At 42.6% G+C, this 17,307-nt stretch overlaps 1 protein-coding gene across 1 annotated transcript; it reads left to right on the forward strand.

The window, feature by feature from the left end:
* Positions 1-23: 23 nt before the first annotated feature.
* FDX1 (ferredoxin 1) lies at positions 24-15,737 on the forward strand. Its single transcript, XM_052671324.1, has 4 exons — positions 24-244; positions 4,333-4,457; positions 8,506-8,635; positions 13,477-15,737. Exons 1-4 carry the CDS (start codon positions 81-83, stop codon positions 13,589-13,591), a joined length of 534 nt encoding a protein of 177 aa, XP_052527284.1. The 5' UTR covers positions 24-80; the 3' UTR covers positions 13,592-15,737.
* The last annotated feature ends 1,570 nt before the right edge of the window (positions 15,738-17,307 follow it).

Genomic DNA, 17,307 nt, shown 5'->3' on the forward strand with positions numbered 1-17,307 from the left:
GCCGGAGGCGTAAGCGCCGAGACTTTGCCCCCACTCCTCCCGCCGCCGGCGCCGAGGCCTCGCGTTGCCCGCCCGCCGCCATGGCCGCTCCGGCACCGGCCCGCCTGCTGTTCCGGGCCGCCGCCGCTCCCTCCCGCCGCTGGTTCCTCTCCGCTTTGCCGGCAGTGGGGACAGGGCCGAGCTGCAGCGCCGCGGCCGTGAGAGCGTTGCGACCGCTCAGCCTCTCGGCCCGGACGGCGCGCAGGTAAGCGGCTCGGCTCCGCTCGGCGGACTCCTCGGGGGGCGGCCGCGCACGGCGCAGAGCTGCGGGGCGCCCGGGGTCGAGGGGCGGTCGCGCCGGGCGGCGCTGCGTGACCTTCCCGCCGTGCCCTCGCCGTTTCCCGGCCTCGTCGGCTCCGTGTCGGCCCCGAGGCGCTGCCGCCGCTCCTTCCCGGCGTTCGGCCGGGCTCTGCGTTGTGGGTGGTCCTGTTGGGCCCGGTGGCTGGGGGGAGCCCGGGGCTCGGCCCTGGAGGTGTTCAAGGCCAGATTGGAGGGAGCCCGGGGCAGCCTGGGCTGGTATCAAATGGGGAGGTTGGTGGCCCTGTATTGTGGCGGGGGGTTTGGAGATTCATGATCCTTGAAGTCCCTTCCAACCCAGGCCATTCTTTGGTTCTGTGTTTCTGGGACTGCTGGGTGGCTCTCATCACGGTGGTTGGAATCAATCCCAAGTTGGAAGGGACCTGTAAGAATCATCGAGTCCAACTCCTCTGGAATTACAGAACTTGTTTCAGTAGTTCGCTTTTAAGCTCTCCTCTAGGTGCTCTTATTTTGTTCCAGCAAATGTTCTTAGTACAGAATGCAAGGAACTTTTTAATCCAGGTCTCCTGTATGCCTGCTTAGATCTCTTCTCTGAGTGACCCAGCCCACGGCCCTAAAATAAGTCTCCAGTGACTTGCCCAGGCTATCAGTTATTTTGAGGTCAAAACATAAAAAGGTCTTTTAAAGCATTGCCAAGACTTCAAAAATCAAAGTTGCTGCACTAGTTACAAATGGGAGGAGATGGATCACTTAACAGTTCTCTGCTGCTGTTCAGTTCATTTGCTGTATGCTTAATTTGGGGTACCCTAGTGACATTTGATAATAATGTTGATAGTACTGTGGCAATCATATGAAGGAATGAATTTTAGTAGCAGATAGCTTTAAAAAAGAAGTTAATCTAAGCATGGATTGGGATATTTATGCTTTATGTAAATCACATGAAATATGTTTGGTTCTTTCCGGGAATCCTGAGGCTATTTATGCTTGCGTAAGATCTGGCATCTATTTCATGTTAATCTTCCACGTGCAGTTCACGAAGTGGTGGGGGTTTTGTTGCTCTTGTTGTTTTTGTTCTTGCTTTTTTTTTTCTCCATGTAGACAAAAGCCACGTTGCTTGAAATTCATAAACCCTAAGCACTGTTCCACGTATGTCTGATTTTTCTTTCAGTGGAATCTCTCAGTTGAAAAGATTTGCACAGTGTGCATTCTGACCCTCTGACTAGTGATGTACTTGTGCTCCTGGAAGCATTTTCACAGTCAGGCTCGTGTACTATAACGCTGCAGTGATCTGTAAATTGAATTTTTTGTCTGTGTCAGGGGGACTTAAGATGGCAATCGCAGGAATCACAGAATGGCCCAGGTTGGAAGGGACCTCAAGGATCATGAAGCTCCAAGCCCCCTGCCACGGGTAGAGCCACCAACCTCTACAATTAATACTAGATTAGATTGCTCAGGGCCCCGTCCAACCTGGCCTTGAATGCCTCCAGGGACGGGGCATCCACAGCTTCTCTGGGCAGCCTGTTCTAGCACCAGGAAGACAGATCCTACTGGAAGACCAAAGTGTCTTAAACTTTGTTACAAATAAATCTCAGTTTCGGTGATCAACCAGGTGGATTAATTCTCATAGGAAGGATTAATTTTGTAATGTCCTTTAACAAAAGCTGATGATGATTAAAGGCGGTGCTTCACTTGGGCATGTCCAGCCCTAGCGCTGCCCCATAGCTGGCTAAAGCCAGTGTAAGATGGTGGCTGCAGAAAGAGGGGTGCTATTCCTGTCGTCTTGTTTTAATCAGATGTGTCATGTAACAGGTAGATCTGACTGTACCAGTTCTGCTGTTCATATGGCCGCAGGCTTCCAAGATTGGTTTTCAGCCCATTCTGTTTCTGGCCCAGTTCACTGCAGAGCACTGCGAGTGCTGGAGGAGGAGGGAACAAAGGAGGGATGGGAAAGCCGTTGATTATCTGACACTGCTGTTATTGCAGTCTGAAGTGTGATCACAAGGAAGATAGCCCTATGCGTGTTGTGAAAACCACCTAGGGAGGATCTCTTAAGGAGCCTCTTAGGAAGGTTCCTGTCATCTCACAGGATTGTAGACAGACATCTTGGTATTTGGACTGTGTTACTGATGATTGCCTTCTTTTGTAGGGGAAGAAAGGATGTGCTTTAGATATTGAACAAATATTTAGCACTTACATGGGCATAGATGTCTATGCATGCAACTGCATCCCTGTCTCCTGCTAGCATCATGTTTGTCATATTGACAGAAATGTTTTGGTAAATGAGTGTTTCGGTGAGCTCTGGAAGGACTTCTTGAAGAACCTAAAGTGAAAAAAATAAATAAAACCAATTAAAAAAACAAAACAAAAACATTGTTGGTGGTTTACTTTAGCTGTCAGAATTGGAATCTATACTTTTGTGGATGCAATCTAAACCTGTCAGTGAAGTTGACTTTGGTGAAGGCAGTGAATTTTGCACTTGTGTGTCTGGGAGAAGGATGCTGGTTTCCTCTCCTTGCTGTGGGAAGTAGTAATGCTGAGCAGGGGAGTGGAAAGAACACAGTGGTAACTTAAACCTTTGCAGAATGGCTTGCTGGAAGTGCTGCCCTGATACCACAGGTGGCTGCAGAACACAAATTGTATGATGTGAAGATGCATCTTCTAAGATTTCTGAATTTCATTATAGTGTGAGCTTCATTTGAATCATGTGGGCCCAGAGGGTTGATCCTTCCTTATTGATTATTATTTTGGAATGAATTTATGATTAATAGTCACCTGCAGTTGCCTTCCGAAGTAGGCTGAGGGGTGATAGAACAGGAGTTGGACACCACATCATGATGTGATAGCAGGTACTGCTGCCAACTGAGCTTATGGCTGGTAGTGTAGAGCAGTGAGCATGTCTGTTTTCCAAAATGAGCTTCAACTTTAATTGCTAGAACTGCATTTTCTTTCCTAGCCAGTTCCAAGGATGGTTGACTTGCTGATGTTTCAGTAAGGCCACTTTTAATTTTTTAATATTCAGCCCTATAAGTTAGCTTCCTAGGAGGTGGCTTGGTTTTTCAGGCTTGTATGTGTTCTGTGTTGTAGATCACCTAAAGCCTGCAGTTATTACAAAGAGCATGTGTAATATGGACTGAGCAGTTCTTAAACATGGATTTCATGATGAGGTATAGATGTTGCATTAGCTTTCAGTCTTTTATTTGTATCTCTCAGCATGTTTCTTCCCTGTTTCTCTAAGGAGTTTTTCTTGTGTTACTCACCCTGAGAAAGAGCATAGTCAATTGTAATGAACTGTATTTTATTTGCTATTATATTAATGACTTTCCTTTAATTTGCATGTAAAAGGAAATCATATGGAATGCACACAAAAAAACCCTGTTTTTCCATATCAAAAGCATTAGTCTTAAGAAAAATAATTCCCTTACATTCTGCATAAAAATTTAAGTATACACAAGTGCCTGAAAAGCAAAGCAGGACACTTTTCTTTGGTGTCTGTGTTGAGATTTTGATGCACTTCACTAGAATAAATATTTACAAGGTGAAATTCTAAGAGAACCTGCAGTCAAAAAAGACAAATACATTTGGACTATTTCTGCTATTGAAAGGAGAACAGAATTAGATTTTAGAGGTAATAAAATGCCTTAAGTTCTAACCATACATGGGAAAATTCTGAACTCGTTAATTCTTTTTAGTGTTATCTACTAGATCATTTTGTAAATGCAAAGTGTGAGTTCACAGAGAAGTGCAAAGCACTTAAAGTCAGCTCTTTTATTTGTCAAAAATACAAATAGTCTGCCTAAAAGAAAGCTTTGAATCCCTTTGGCAAAAGGTGAAGCATCAGGATTCTGTATGGCTTCTAGTGACAAAACGTAAGTGAAGGGGTTTTTGGTGTTGTTTTTCATGTCTTTGTGTTTAATGTCACCAGTAAATGCCTGCACCTGTTACAGCTTTGAAAAGTGTTGTAGCAGTATTCGATCATATTTAAAGGTCTAGAAAATAATGCATTTGCTTCTTTGGTTTTATTTTGCCCTTTTTCAGCTCAGAAGATAAAATAACTGTTCATTTCATCAACCGCGATGGTGACAAGCTAACAGCCAAAGGAAAACCTGGAGATTCATTGCTGGATGTTGTTGTTGATAATAATCTAGACATAGATGGTTTTGGTAAGTGGATTCCTTAAATACTACACTCAGTGTCTGGAAATTAGGATCTCATACCAGTTTGCTCATAAATATTTATGAATGTATTTGTAAAACCTAGGTGTGGAAAAGAGTCCAAATAAAATTCTTTTGTTTTTTTCTCCCCCTGCGGGTGCATAGAACATTTTGGATCTAGTTCTTAAAAGTTGGTGTGAGCCTTGCTTGAAGGAATTAAAGGAGGATAATGGTGACAGAATGGTGTCAGGGAGGAATCTGAAAAATAATAGAATGGTTTAGCTTGGAACAGACCTTGAAGACGCTCCAGTTCCACCCTCTGCCATGGGCAAGGGCATCTCTCACTAGACCAGATTGCCCAAAGCCCCATCCAGCCTGGCCTTGGAACACTTCCAGGGATGGAACAGCCATCACATCTCTGGGCAGCCTGCTCCAGTATCTTACTGCCATCTGTGTAAATAATTTTGTCGTAGCATCAAATCTAAACTTAGCATTACCCTTTGTCCTATAACTTACACTCCCTGATAAAGAGTCCCTCTCCAACTTTCCTGTAGGTACCTTTTCTTAGGTATTAGAAGGCTACTGTAAGTTCTCCCTGGAGCATTCTCTTTGCCAGGCTGAACAAGCCCAATTCTCTCAGCATGTCTTCACAGGAGAGGTGCTCCTCTGATCATCCTCATGGCCTCCTCTGGTTCTGCTCCAACAGGCTCCATGTCCTTCTTACATGGGGGCCCCCAAAGCTGAATGCAGTGCTGCAGGTTGGGATCTTACAAGAGTAAAGTGCATGAGAGCAATAATTTCCCTTACCCTGCTGTCCAGGATACAGTTGACTTTTTGGGCTGCAAGTGGCATGTTGCCAGCTTATATTGAGTTTTTCACCGTCTTCCTTTTCCCCCCACCCTCCCCCTTCCCAAGTCCTTCACTTCATAGCTGCTCTCAATTCATTTTCCACCCAGCCTGTATTTGTGCTTGGAATTGCCCCAACCTGGGTGCAGGACCTTACACTTGGCCTTATTGAACTTCATAAGATTTGCACAGGCCCACGTCTCCAGACTGTCCAAGTCCCTCTGGATGTATCCATTCCCTCTGCTGTATCCTGATCATACCACTCAGCTGAGTGTTGTCTGCAGGCTTTTTGAAGTTGCAGTCAATCCCACTGTTTATGTCACTGACAAAGATGTTACATTTTGTCAGTGCCTCAAGGGACACCACTTGTCACTGATTTGTACTTAGGCACGACCACAACTCTGAGTGTGACCATCCAGCCAATTCTTTATCCACTCAGTGGTCCATCTGTCAGATCCATGTCTCCAGTGCAGAGACAAGAATGCTGTGTGGGGTAGTTTGAAATGCTTTGTACAAGTGCAAGTAGATGACTCTTCCCTTATTCTCCAACACTGTAATGTCACAGATGGTCACCAGATTTGCCAGGCACGATTTGCCCTTAATGAAGTCATACTGGCTGTCACCAGTCACCTCCCTATTTTCTGTGTGCGTTAGCATAGTTTCCATGAGGATCTGCTCTGTGATCTTGACAGTCACGGAGGTGAGAGTGACTGGCCTGTAGTTCACTGGGCCTTCCTTTTTTTTTTTCTTTTTAAAAAATAAGGGTTATATTTCTCCTTTTCCAGTCTGTGGGAACTTCACTGAACTGCTACAGCTTCACAAATACGATGGATAGTGGCTTCGCAACTTCATCTGCCAGTTCTTTTGGAATGCTCAGATGCATCTCATCAGGTCCCGTGGACTTGTGTGCGTGTTCAGGTTCCTTAGATGCCTCGAGTCTGATCTCTTCCTACAGCGGGCAGTTCTTCATCCTCCCAGTCCCTTTGCCCTCTGTGACTTAGTGTGGCTAAAGCAGTTGCTGATTAAGGTTGAAGCAAGTAAGTTTGACAACTTCAGCCTTCTGCATATCCCACATAATCAGCTCTTATTTCCTTCCAGAGGGGGCTCGTGTTTTCCTTAGCCTTCACTGTATTGCTAGCAGTGCTTAAAGAAGCTTTTCTTGTTGCTCTCTGTGTCTCTGGCCACATTCAATTCTATCCGGGCTTAACTTTCCTAACCTGATCTCTGTCTGTGTGGACAATTTCTCTGTGAAGATGAGAGATGCCACCTGTGAGATTTCTGAGCTGAAAGCTTCTGAAGACCACACAAAAAATGCTATATTTCTGACAGTGTTGAGTTACTTCCCTGTTGTCGTGTGATTTGAATTTGTTATTTGGCTTTTTGTAACACATGTCGCTGTAGTACTTGAATGACCAATGAAAGAAGAAGCCAGGTATGTCAGTTTGCAAAGAAGAGCAAACACTTCTTACAGAAGAGGCGAGGTAAAGGAGACCAATGTGTTAGGGATATTCTAACTCAGTGCAAGTTCTGTTTAAAATCAAAACAGAAGGAAGCTTACCTCCTTTTCCTCCGAACTTTGGACTTTCCTCAGTTAGTTCACAGAATCACAGAATTGTAGGGGTTGGAAGGGACCTCCAGAGATCATCGAGTCCAACCCCCCTGCCAAAGCAGGTTCCCTACAGCAGGTCGCACAGGTAGGCATCCAGGCAGGTCTTGAACATCTCCAGAGAAGGAGACTCCACCACCTCCCTGGGCAGCCTGTTCCAGTGCTCCGTCACCTCACTGTAAAGAAGTTCTTGTGCACATTTGTGCAGAACTTCCTATGCTGCAGTTTCCAGCCGTTTCCCCTTGTCCTGTCTCCACTCACCAATGAAAACAGTCTGGCCTCGCCATTCTGCCCCCCACACCTTAGATATTTATAGACCTGGATCAGGTCCCCTCTCAGTCTTCTTTTCTCAAGGCTGAACAGACCCAGTTCACTCAGCCTTTCTTCATAGGAGAGATGCGCCAGGCTCCTCACTGTCTTTGTGGCCCTAAGTTCCGTAGTGGTTACAGGCTTCTGACTATACAAAGCAAACTTTCAGAGCATATGTTTAAGAAATAGCAATACAAGTAAAGCAGAAAGTGGGATTACAGTTTTCATGAATGAATATATAGCACAGAGCAATTCCAGAGTGGGGGGAAAGTATGCTAGTTCAGCACAACTTGAAATGTGACCTGTGTTTTATTGAAGTATGAATACATGCCATTGCTAGTAATGAATCTTTAAGATTCTAAGGAATATTGTTATGGGTTGTATACATTTGAAGAATAAACTAAAAAATGCACAACACATTGACATAGCTACCTTCATTTATTATTATATGAATCTATTGTATAGGCTTATGGCTACTCTTCAGTCTACAGTTAAGATCCTCTCATTTCATGTTAATATCAGCCATGTTAAAGCATTACAGTAAGGTGGAGTAAAAAGGATAATGTTGTCAGTAGACTGTAAATAATGTCCAAAATCAACATTTGAGATACTTTACTAACCTTTAATTTACAACATACTGTATCAACTTCAGTAACAATTTGGTAATGAAGCATCATACTAGAGCAGAGAAATAATGCATTGGAAATAATGTGGAAATGTATGTTCTTTTTAGAGGGGGGACAGATGATGAAGAAAAATGTAAAATGCAGGTGTTATGTGTTTACTTATATCACTAGGGGGCATCCTACATGCAGTAATGGTAGAAATGTGTGCATAGAAAGTGAACTATTGTACAATTCAGGTGCCTTTGAATAGTTTGCTGCTGCCTTGCAGTTGCAGTAAGACCTCCCACTGCTCAAGCAGTCACTTGGTGTGATTTTTCTTTTTAACTTATTTATTACTATTTTCCCCAGTGTTAGAATGCACAGATTGTTGATGTGGCAGCTTCTACGTTAAGCACTTTACAGTTCTTTAAAGTTTTCCACATGTATTTTTGTGTACGTAAAGACATATTTTCAAAACTGAATCATGCAGTACAGTATCGTGCTTGGTTTGAATATGTGCTGCTGATCCCATTGTGAAGTGTGGCAGCACAGTGCTTTCTGTGCAACTCTTACCGTGCAGTCTGATGACGAGTGACACTGCTGTTATGTTAGCATAAACATGTTCTCTATTAAAGCATTGTTGTGAAGTTCAGTTATTTGGAATTTGCTGTTAACTTGCTGTTCTCTTTAGGTGCATGTGAAGGAACATTAGCCTGTTCAACTTGTCATTTAATCTTTGAAGACCACATATTTGAGAAACTAGATGCAATTACTGATGAAGAGATGGACATGCTAGACCTGGCATATGGTCTCACGGAAACGTAAGGCAACGTAATGCTTTGCTATGTCACTAAATGGAAAGGAGGGTTTGCAAGTGGAGCAGTCCAGTGTTCTTAAAGTGCCTTAGTGAGCTTGTAGTGAATAGCTGCATTCTGTTACATGGATAGGACTGGCAAGTTGAAATTTTGAGTTCATGCTAATGTTGGTACTGCTGATGAAATGTTGATGAAAATGCTGTCCATTTTTGTGAACCTGAACAGTGGTTCTTCATAGTTGTCTGACGTAGGAGTGTCAGGTACTGAGGTATGATCAAAATCCCAGTTTCTTCACCAAAAACTTTGCTACTGCAGTCCTATTTGTGAACTTCCTTCTTGTTTCCCTTCTGTTCTCTGATCCCATCAACCAGCACTTAGTTTATTTTATGGATGTGTTTACACTAGTATTTTAGTTTGTATCAGACCTTCTTTCACAGAACCGTAGAATAGTTAAACTTGGAAGCCATCTTTGGGCTCCTCTGATCCAGCCCCTGCTCAAGCAGGGCTACCCAGAGTAGGGTGCCCAAGACCGTGTCCTGGAGGCTTTTGAATATCTCAGAAGAGGAGACTCCACGGCTTCTCAAGCATTTGTATCTGTTGATAAGATCTCCCTTGAGCCTTCTTTTCTCCAGGCTGAAGTGTTCCACACAGCTGTGTCCCCACTCATGTCAGAGTGTTTCTCAAACATACAACCCAGATACCACTTGGGTGAAACTAAGCCCAGTGTGCTCCAATTCTGAATGGGCACTTCAGTGCCTACAACTAGACTAGCACAAGTTTGAAGGACCCCTCTGTTCTTCATCCCCCCCCCTGTCACATGCATAACACGGACGTCACGTTCTCATCTCGGAGCATTTCATTTCACACATCTGTTCCTAGCAGGCTGGACCACTGTTCCTAGTGGGCTGCACATAGCCTGTCTCAGAGAACATAGCCCACATGAGGTGTAAGCAGTTGTGCTGAGTGAGGTTGATTAGCTTTTTCCTTCAGGTTTCAAAGGAACTGCTTGCTGAAGTTTCTGCAGGTCTTTCCAGTGATTTCAGAGGACTTTATACCTGGCCTGTATAAGTATTTATTTTTCAGTGTCTCTTCAAGGAATTATTTTGAATTAAGCCTTTTATCTTCTTTTTCCAGTGACACTGGAATCTTGTACAGATCTTTTCTGCATGACAGTACAATTTTTTCCCTCATTTCAGCCAAATGTTATCTTTTTAGGAGATTGAGAAGGCAAAGAAGTCAAGCTGAGAAACCTGTTTCAGCTTCTATTTTACTCTATCTTTTAATTAAAGGCTTAAAACAAGTTTGGTTTGTTTTTTTTTTTAATTGAACAACTGAAAAGCAGTAGAAAGCCAGAGTTCTCTGTTTAAATATTAGTTTAGTCTGAAGAATTTTGAGAGAAAATAAATTTTAGACCTCCTGAAGACTTCGGTGTTGGTTTTTCCTATCATCGTGTTATTCCTGCAGCCAGAAATCTTTCATGTGTGAAAGGACAGCTTTCTGAAGGAGAATGCTGGAGTGATCCTCATGTTTACTACAGGTTGCCTGGTGTATGCTAGTGCAAAGCTTTGTAACGGCGATGGGGCAGAGCATTGCAGGAAGTTTAAGGATAAAAGTTATTTCTTGTCAGTGACTCTGGAATTGGAAAGGTTCAACTAGCAGCTGTTGTGAGTATTAATACCTCTTAAATGAGGGACTGATTAGAAAGGCTAAAACAAACTTGTTTTGAACAACTTCAGAATAATAGGGGTTATTCAACAAAGGAAAATGAGAGGGGAAGAAAGCAAACCCTGACAAACTGAATGTTTAAAAAATACTGAGATAAAAACCAAACAAATACCTTTCTACTTTTCAACAAGCTTTTTGTTCTTATCAGAAGCAAAAGGTCATCTGTACGAGGATCTAATAGATGATGCAGGAGCTGCACTTAGAATACAAAGAGATAATGTAACAGCAGACGTTTTTTGCATTGTTTGCTCTGGAGATGTTACAGGATCTCCATGCACTGGAAGCTTTCTTGGCATGGGATTTCCTGGAAGATCTCTCGTAGGTGTCCATGGAAGAAGCAGTACTACAAATAAATCAGTAGTAACACATAGAAAGGGTAGGTAGTATTCACCCAGGAGCTCTAAAGGAACTCAGTATGACATTGCTGAGCTACTCTCTGTCAGGTTTAATTAGTTAGCTTAGAGTGGCTTCCAAACGATAGGAATGGAAGGTAGCAGGCTATTAAAATAACGTTATTGGCTATAGAGGGCAGTCAGTCCAGTTCCATACTGGATGCATTAGGCCTGTGTCTATTGCCTGTTGCTTTTTATAGCTTTTGCTGAATAGTGGTAAGGAAACAATTCAACAGAGCTTTTTAGGCAGAAGTAACAGATATCGGAGTTCTGAAATGAATCACAGAGCAGTGACTTGGCTTCCAAGTCCTTTACTGAGTACTGCATTGCTGCAGGGTAAGAGCAGGGGCCCTGCAGAGGATCAATAGTCGGTCAAAAAGTACTGTTTTTCAACAGGATAGAAGGACATGAGTGTCTTATAAATGTAGGTGGTCAAGTGGGATCTGAAGTTCATCTGTGCTAGATTTTATGCATTGACCATATCTGGGAAATAATAAGGTGAAGACAAAGATGACAAAGTTTGTATACAGTACTGTATTACTGTGTAAGAGAAAAAATCAACCCTGATTGCACCTTGGAGAATCTTCTCCAATTGATTGATGGCAACAGAATTTGATGTTGATTAGATCACAAAATCATAGGGGCTGGAAGGGACCTCTGGAGATCACCTAGTCAAACCCCCTGCCAAAGCATGTTTCCTACTGGAGATGACACAGGAAAGTGTCTGGAAGGGTTTTAGATATCCACAGAGGAGACACCACAATGTCTTTGAGAAGCCTGTTTCAGTGCTCTGTCAGCCTTCCGCTAAAGAAGTTCTTCCTCATGTTTTACAGAACTTCCTGTGCTCCAGTTCGTGCCTGTTGCCCCTTGTCCTGTGGTTGAGCAGCAATGAAAATAGAACAGCCTGTCCACTTGACTCCTGCCCTGTAGATATTTATGAGCATTGATAAAATCTTCTCCAGGCCGAACAGTCCAGGTCTCAGCCCTTCCTTAGAGGATGCTGCAGGCCCTAATTATCTTTCTGGCCCTCTGCTGTTCTCTCTCTAGGGTTCCCAGTCCTTCTTGAGCTGGGAAGCCCAGAACTGAACACAGTACTCTAGTTGTGATCCCATCAGGGGAGAGTACAGTGGGAAGGATCACCTCCCTGGACCTGCTGTGTATGCTTGTCTTCATGCACTCCATAGTGATGGAGAGGCAGGTGAAACAGTGGTGGCCTTACATACTTGAAATGGGCTGTCAGCTACCTAGTGTCTTTCCAGGAATGTCTCTTTAAAGTTTGATATTAAAAAAAAAAAAAAAGAGGGACGTCTTTAATATGAGGTAAAAACAGATGAAAAAACAACAGCAACAAACAAAAACCCAACCAGAAAAAACTACTGTGCCTAAATACTGATTAACTGTCAGTCTTTATACTTGTGCAGCACTGACTTCCTACTTAAATACCAAGGTGTATAGGTTGAATTAACTGAGTTCCTTGAAAAAGCAGGGAAGTTAGCCTTGGACTCTGTTAAAACAGTGGAGAAAGATGCTGCGCCTTGCTAGGCTGAAGAAAAAAATGGGAGAGAGGATTAATTCAGTAGTGACTATTGAGATTAAAAATGATTTGAAGAAGCTGTTTAAGTCTGTCTTATCCAATACACAAGCTGTGTATTTCTGTGAACATGTTTTGATTGGGTGGGTGAATTTTTAGGGTCAATAAAGATGCTTTTCAGAATATATTCCTGTTTTTTCATGGAGTACCATCATCCACTTTCTCATTTAAAAAAATCCAGTTATCCTCAGCTGTAGTTTGCTTCTTTGTTTATGAACTGCTAAAAAGTTGGCAGGCTTCTTTAATGTGTGTAATTTCTGGCAACTGTTGTGCTAAGCTTGCAGTGAGAGAATTGTGAAGAGACAAAATTTTAGACTTTAGAAGTTGCTGAAGCTATAATTTGTGCATGATAATAAATCTAGTTGTGTCCCATGCGGTTCCATTACCTTACCACAGAGGTTTTTTTTCTTAATTTAAGTCATGGGAAGATCTATTTTCTTAGATACCTGCCTAAGCACTAACCATGTTAGGAGGAGGTAATTGGATATTTTGTCCTGTAAATATTTAAGGAAAAATGTAGAACTTCAGGTAGAAGTTTTGTAAAAATCAAAAATGTTTGACTTGGGTGTAAACTTTTAGAAAGATACAAATGACACAAATGGAAGAAGTTCCTAATCTCTTCTCAGGCTGTAGCTTGTTGGGAAGCTGTAGAAGTTAAACTAGCCCAGGCTGTCAGGTGAGCTGTACAAACGTGTGCTCTGTTTTCTTGAGCTGTCTTAAGACTGCAGGTGAGTCAGTCTCTGCTTTTACTGAAGCTTTCCATCCGAGTGCCTCGGTCTCTTCAGAGATGCTGAGTGTTCAGTGGCAGATCAAGTGTCTGCCTACCTTTGGCTGAACTACGAGTGAGTCATTGGGAATGGGAGGGTCACCATTTGTACAGCAGTGAGAAGCACTCAGGTTAAACTTCCCAACATAAATATCCCAAGTTAAGGATGTAAATCTGTGACCATGATTGATATCATGTATATTTGTGTTCATGCAAGCAGTTCACTGCTGGTCTTGGTTATGACCATGCAGTAGTAGGGGATTGGTTTCTGGACCGTGAAGTGTTTGGGCTGGCTGAATGTTGGGGAAGCAGGGCTGTAAATACTGGTAGGTGTGTGGTTGGCTAGAACTAAAAACAGTGTTATTTCTTACAGATCACGTTTAGGCTGCCAGATCTGCTTGAAGAAGTCAATGGATAATATGACTGTTCGAGTACCAGAAGCTGTTGCTGATGCTAGACAATCAGTAGATTTGAGTAAAAACTCCTAAAAGAAAGCATCATAGGAGTTTTGAAGAAGCTTGATTATTTTTATAACTTATTTTTAAATGTGTAATTAAATATGGAAACTTACATAATTGTGAGTTATTTTATATGACTATCTGTACTAGATTAATGCTATTTTAATTTTTCTTTACAGAACCTCCTATATTTTTACGCTGCAGATGCAATAATACTTCTAACTGATGATTGGACTATAAATGCTAACAAGTGTATTACAGATTTCATATAATTTTACTCTGCCAAAACCTTTGTTGATGACTGAAAACTGAATCACTTCTACAAGACTTGCGAAACCCCTGGGCATTGCTAGGTGTCAGGCCTAGATCTGTTAGCAGGACTTGTGAGGCTGCAGGTCTTTTTCAAGTGTTGCTTTTAAAGATATATGCTCAGAACTAATCTGCTTTCTTAGTGAGTATGATACTTCCTTTGCAAGTAGTGGATTTTCAGGGTAGTTGTGTCCCAAATTTATGAAACTTACTAGAGATGTGGCAAATCCCATCTCACAAAAATACTGTTAAAACCATAAAAACAAGGGGCCAGTGCAGAACGTGGGCACATGCAGCTGGGTTTTCGCAGCACGCCGCAACTGTGGAGATTGACGTGGCTTCCAGTAAAGGCTTGGAGCTGTTCAGCAGGAACTAAATGCAAACTCCTGCCATTCTCTGAAGTTGGATAACTGAATTAGATTGAAAAGAGCATGGTTTGTCAACAGAAAATTTGTTCTGAAGTATATTTTTCCCATAAAGATGCACTAGATTTCTCAGAAGGGGTGGTGGGACACCGATGGTGGATTATAATGGAGATTAATGCCTGAGAAAGTTCAGTTGGGTCTTATTTCAGTTATTCTAAAGTAGGCTAAAATGAAATAATGTGTTTAAGAGGTATATTGGTTTACCTGCTCTGTTGTCAAAATAACTAACTGCAATGGTTGTCACTAATGCAGTAGTTATTGCTGTTACAACACTCTTCTAAGATTTGGGGCATATTTTAATGTATGTACCGTTTATTTACATTTGAATGATTTAATGCATTCATTAATGCTTTGTTTGAACTGGTGACAATGATGCCTAGGCATCTTTACCTGCATTATTGTATTTACAGAGAGGAAAAAAAAACCACCAACTACTATTTTTCCAGTGTTGAGTATTGAAATTATTTTGAACTTCATTGGAAGGGGGTTAGGGCAGAAAGTCCCTGTTAGAAAAATAAATATTTTCTAGAGCTTTATTGGAGAAAATGGATCCAGTTTGGGGTCCTTGATTTCCTCTCTCAGCAGGTGTTCCTTTGTTTTGTGATGCTCACTTTGGACTTCCACTTAAAGCAAGGTATGCTTAATGTGCAGGATTGCTCAGAGAACATTAGAGAGTTGGAAATTTGCTCTGTATCTCATCTAATTACAAGTACAACTTCAAAAAACCAGGAAATTTCAACTCTGAAAGCTGGAGAGAATGACGTTGTAGAAGTGTTCTGAAGGTACCGCTGTCTTCCTTTGTAACTGCTATGAGCAGCTGTAATTTAGAGGTTACCCTTCCACAATAGCACGAGCTCATGTTTGTGTTGCCTTTATCACAGTTGCCTTTATACACTGCAGTTCTTATTAAGGATTAAACTTTTATAATTTTTACATGAGACGCAGCTCCTTAGCTTCCAAGAGTGAGAACTCGGATCGTAACCAGATGTGCTGTGTCTTACATGAGGAAGAATCTGAAGTTTCAGGAGATGTGCCATTTCAGGGTGGAGTGTGTTTGTGGGGCTCTCTGTGTTATTACAGCACCAGGCACTTCTCCTGGAGGGAATCCTGAAGTGCTTAACACTGTCCTGAACAAATGTGAAAAGGCTCTTGTCCAAGTTTTCCTTCAAATACAAGAGAACAACCTTGGTTTACATATGCTGCTTCTTGTTACAAAGAGTTTGAGTCTCCTATAACTGTGCCAATGGAAGGAACAGCAGGACAAGACATGCACAAAAAAACCCTTCGAAGCTTCATTTGAACTCTGGAAGTATTCCATGGTTCGTATAAATAGAAATCTCAGAAGACAAAAGAATGGGTCTGCGATCCCCAACACGCACATCTCACATATACTTGTTTCCTTCTTGTCAAAGTGATTTGCAAATAAATCTTATTTTATACCACTTTCTGACACACCTTGTTTGTATTGATCTGTGCTCCCTTGGGATGTGTTTCTGGGTATAAGGTGAAACTTCAGTTAGTGCGTAGTCAAATGTACACATGGACTATTGTTTGATCTCACAAAGCATCCAGACTAGTTAAAGATGGTTTTTGTTTACTTCCATGTATGACGAAAAATTACAGGTAGCTGGTTTTCTAAATGCACTTTTTCTGTTAAAACATGAAGTCAGTGGGTCCCTCCTGTCTTCTCAAAAATAAGGAGAAAGGAAGAACTGATTTTCTTCTTCTAAGCTTTAGTTTGCAACGTGGGGGGGTAGAAACAGATTTTTGACTCTGTAGCAATGGGAGAGAACTGCCTTCTGACCTGCACAACTTCAGTGTGGTTTCTGAGGCTAGGAGGGCCCTTACGGATTTGCTTGCATCTTTAGCAAGCCGGGCCAAAAGCAAAGGTCTGGTAACCTCTTCTGCTCTTCTGGGTGATGTCTGGGGCTCTGGGCAGCATCCCTCCAGGCCCTTAAAGCGCAGTTGGGTGAGACTCCTGCTAGCTTCTCTTCTGGACAGGGAAGCTGTCTGCAGGGGCCAGCAGTTCCTTCCCCATTTACGTCACATCTGTGCTTGTGAAATTCTGTTTTGTTGCTGTTTGAAGGATATATGGAAGGGAAGGAAGGAGGTGCCTCGCAGTTTCGCAGGTTGGCATCTGGTCCTGCCAGGGGAGGTTACCATGGAAGGAAAAAGCAAATTCTCCAGGTAGTTTAATTTCTTAGTAGGAAAAACTCTTAAGTCCACCACTTTTGTTATGGGACTCCGAAAGATTTAAGGTAGCTTTATCCACTTATTTCCCATCCACATCAGAGGCAACCTGAATGAAAGGGTTTGGAAAAGCTACAGTGAATGGGTAAGGACAAGAAGAGTCACTACAGCCTAGATTTGTTTTGCTTGCATAAAAGGCAGTGTGGTATTTGAAAATGGGATAGACCAAAAAATCCTCATCCATGATGGATCTTCAAGGGAGGAGAGGGGAGAAGAGAAACTCAAGCTGAGTAATGAATATCAAGCAGCAGAAAACATTAGGAAGCGGCTGCAGCTGCTGTAGATGACTCATAATTTTTCCTCAAATGATCTGAAAATATACGAAAAGGGAATGGGGATTTTCTGCATTGCACGAAGACATGGAAAGGGGCTGTTGTCTGTCTGCATGGATGCGTACATCCCTGTGCCCCTGCGGGCTGGAATGGAGCTCCCCTCTTCCCACTGCACTGCCAGTGTGTGTGAGGTGTGCCTGTGTGTGAGATCCTGGGCAGTAAAAGAAATAGGAGGTTTGTTTTCCGGCCTGGTGGCTGCCTCCTTTTTTATGAAGTTAAATGTTTTCACGTGAACCATTGTACAAAGGTCTTGTTAAAAGTAATTTCTGGCCAGCAGTGCCTTATCCTTTGCAACTGGGGCACACGCTTTGCCTAAAGCTATGGCCTCACTGTGTGCTGAGCAGCATCTCCAGGACCTCTTCCACACCTCTGAAGCTCTCTTGACCTTGGCCCAGGAGCAGGAAGGCTGAGTGTTCTCTGATGCTGCCCG

This window comes from Tympanuchus pallidicinctus, unplaced genomic scaffold (genome assembly GCF_026119805.1).
Source record: "Tympanuchus pallidicinctus isolate F22 unplaced genomic scaffold, pur_lepc_1.0 scaffold11, whole genome shotgun sequence".
Taxonomy (NCBI): Eukaryota; Metazoa; Chordata; class Aves; order Galliformes; family Phasianidae; genus Tympanuchus; species Tympanuchus pallidicinctus.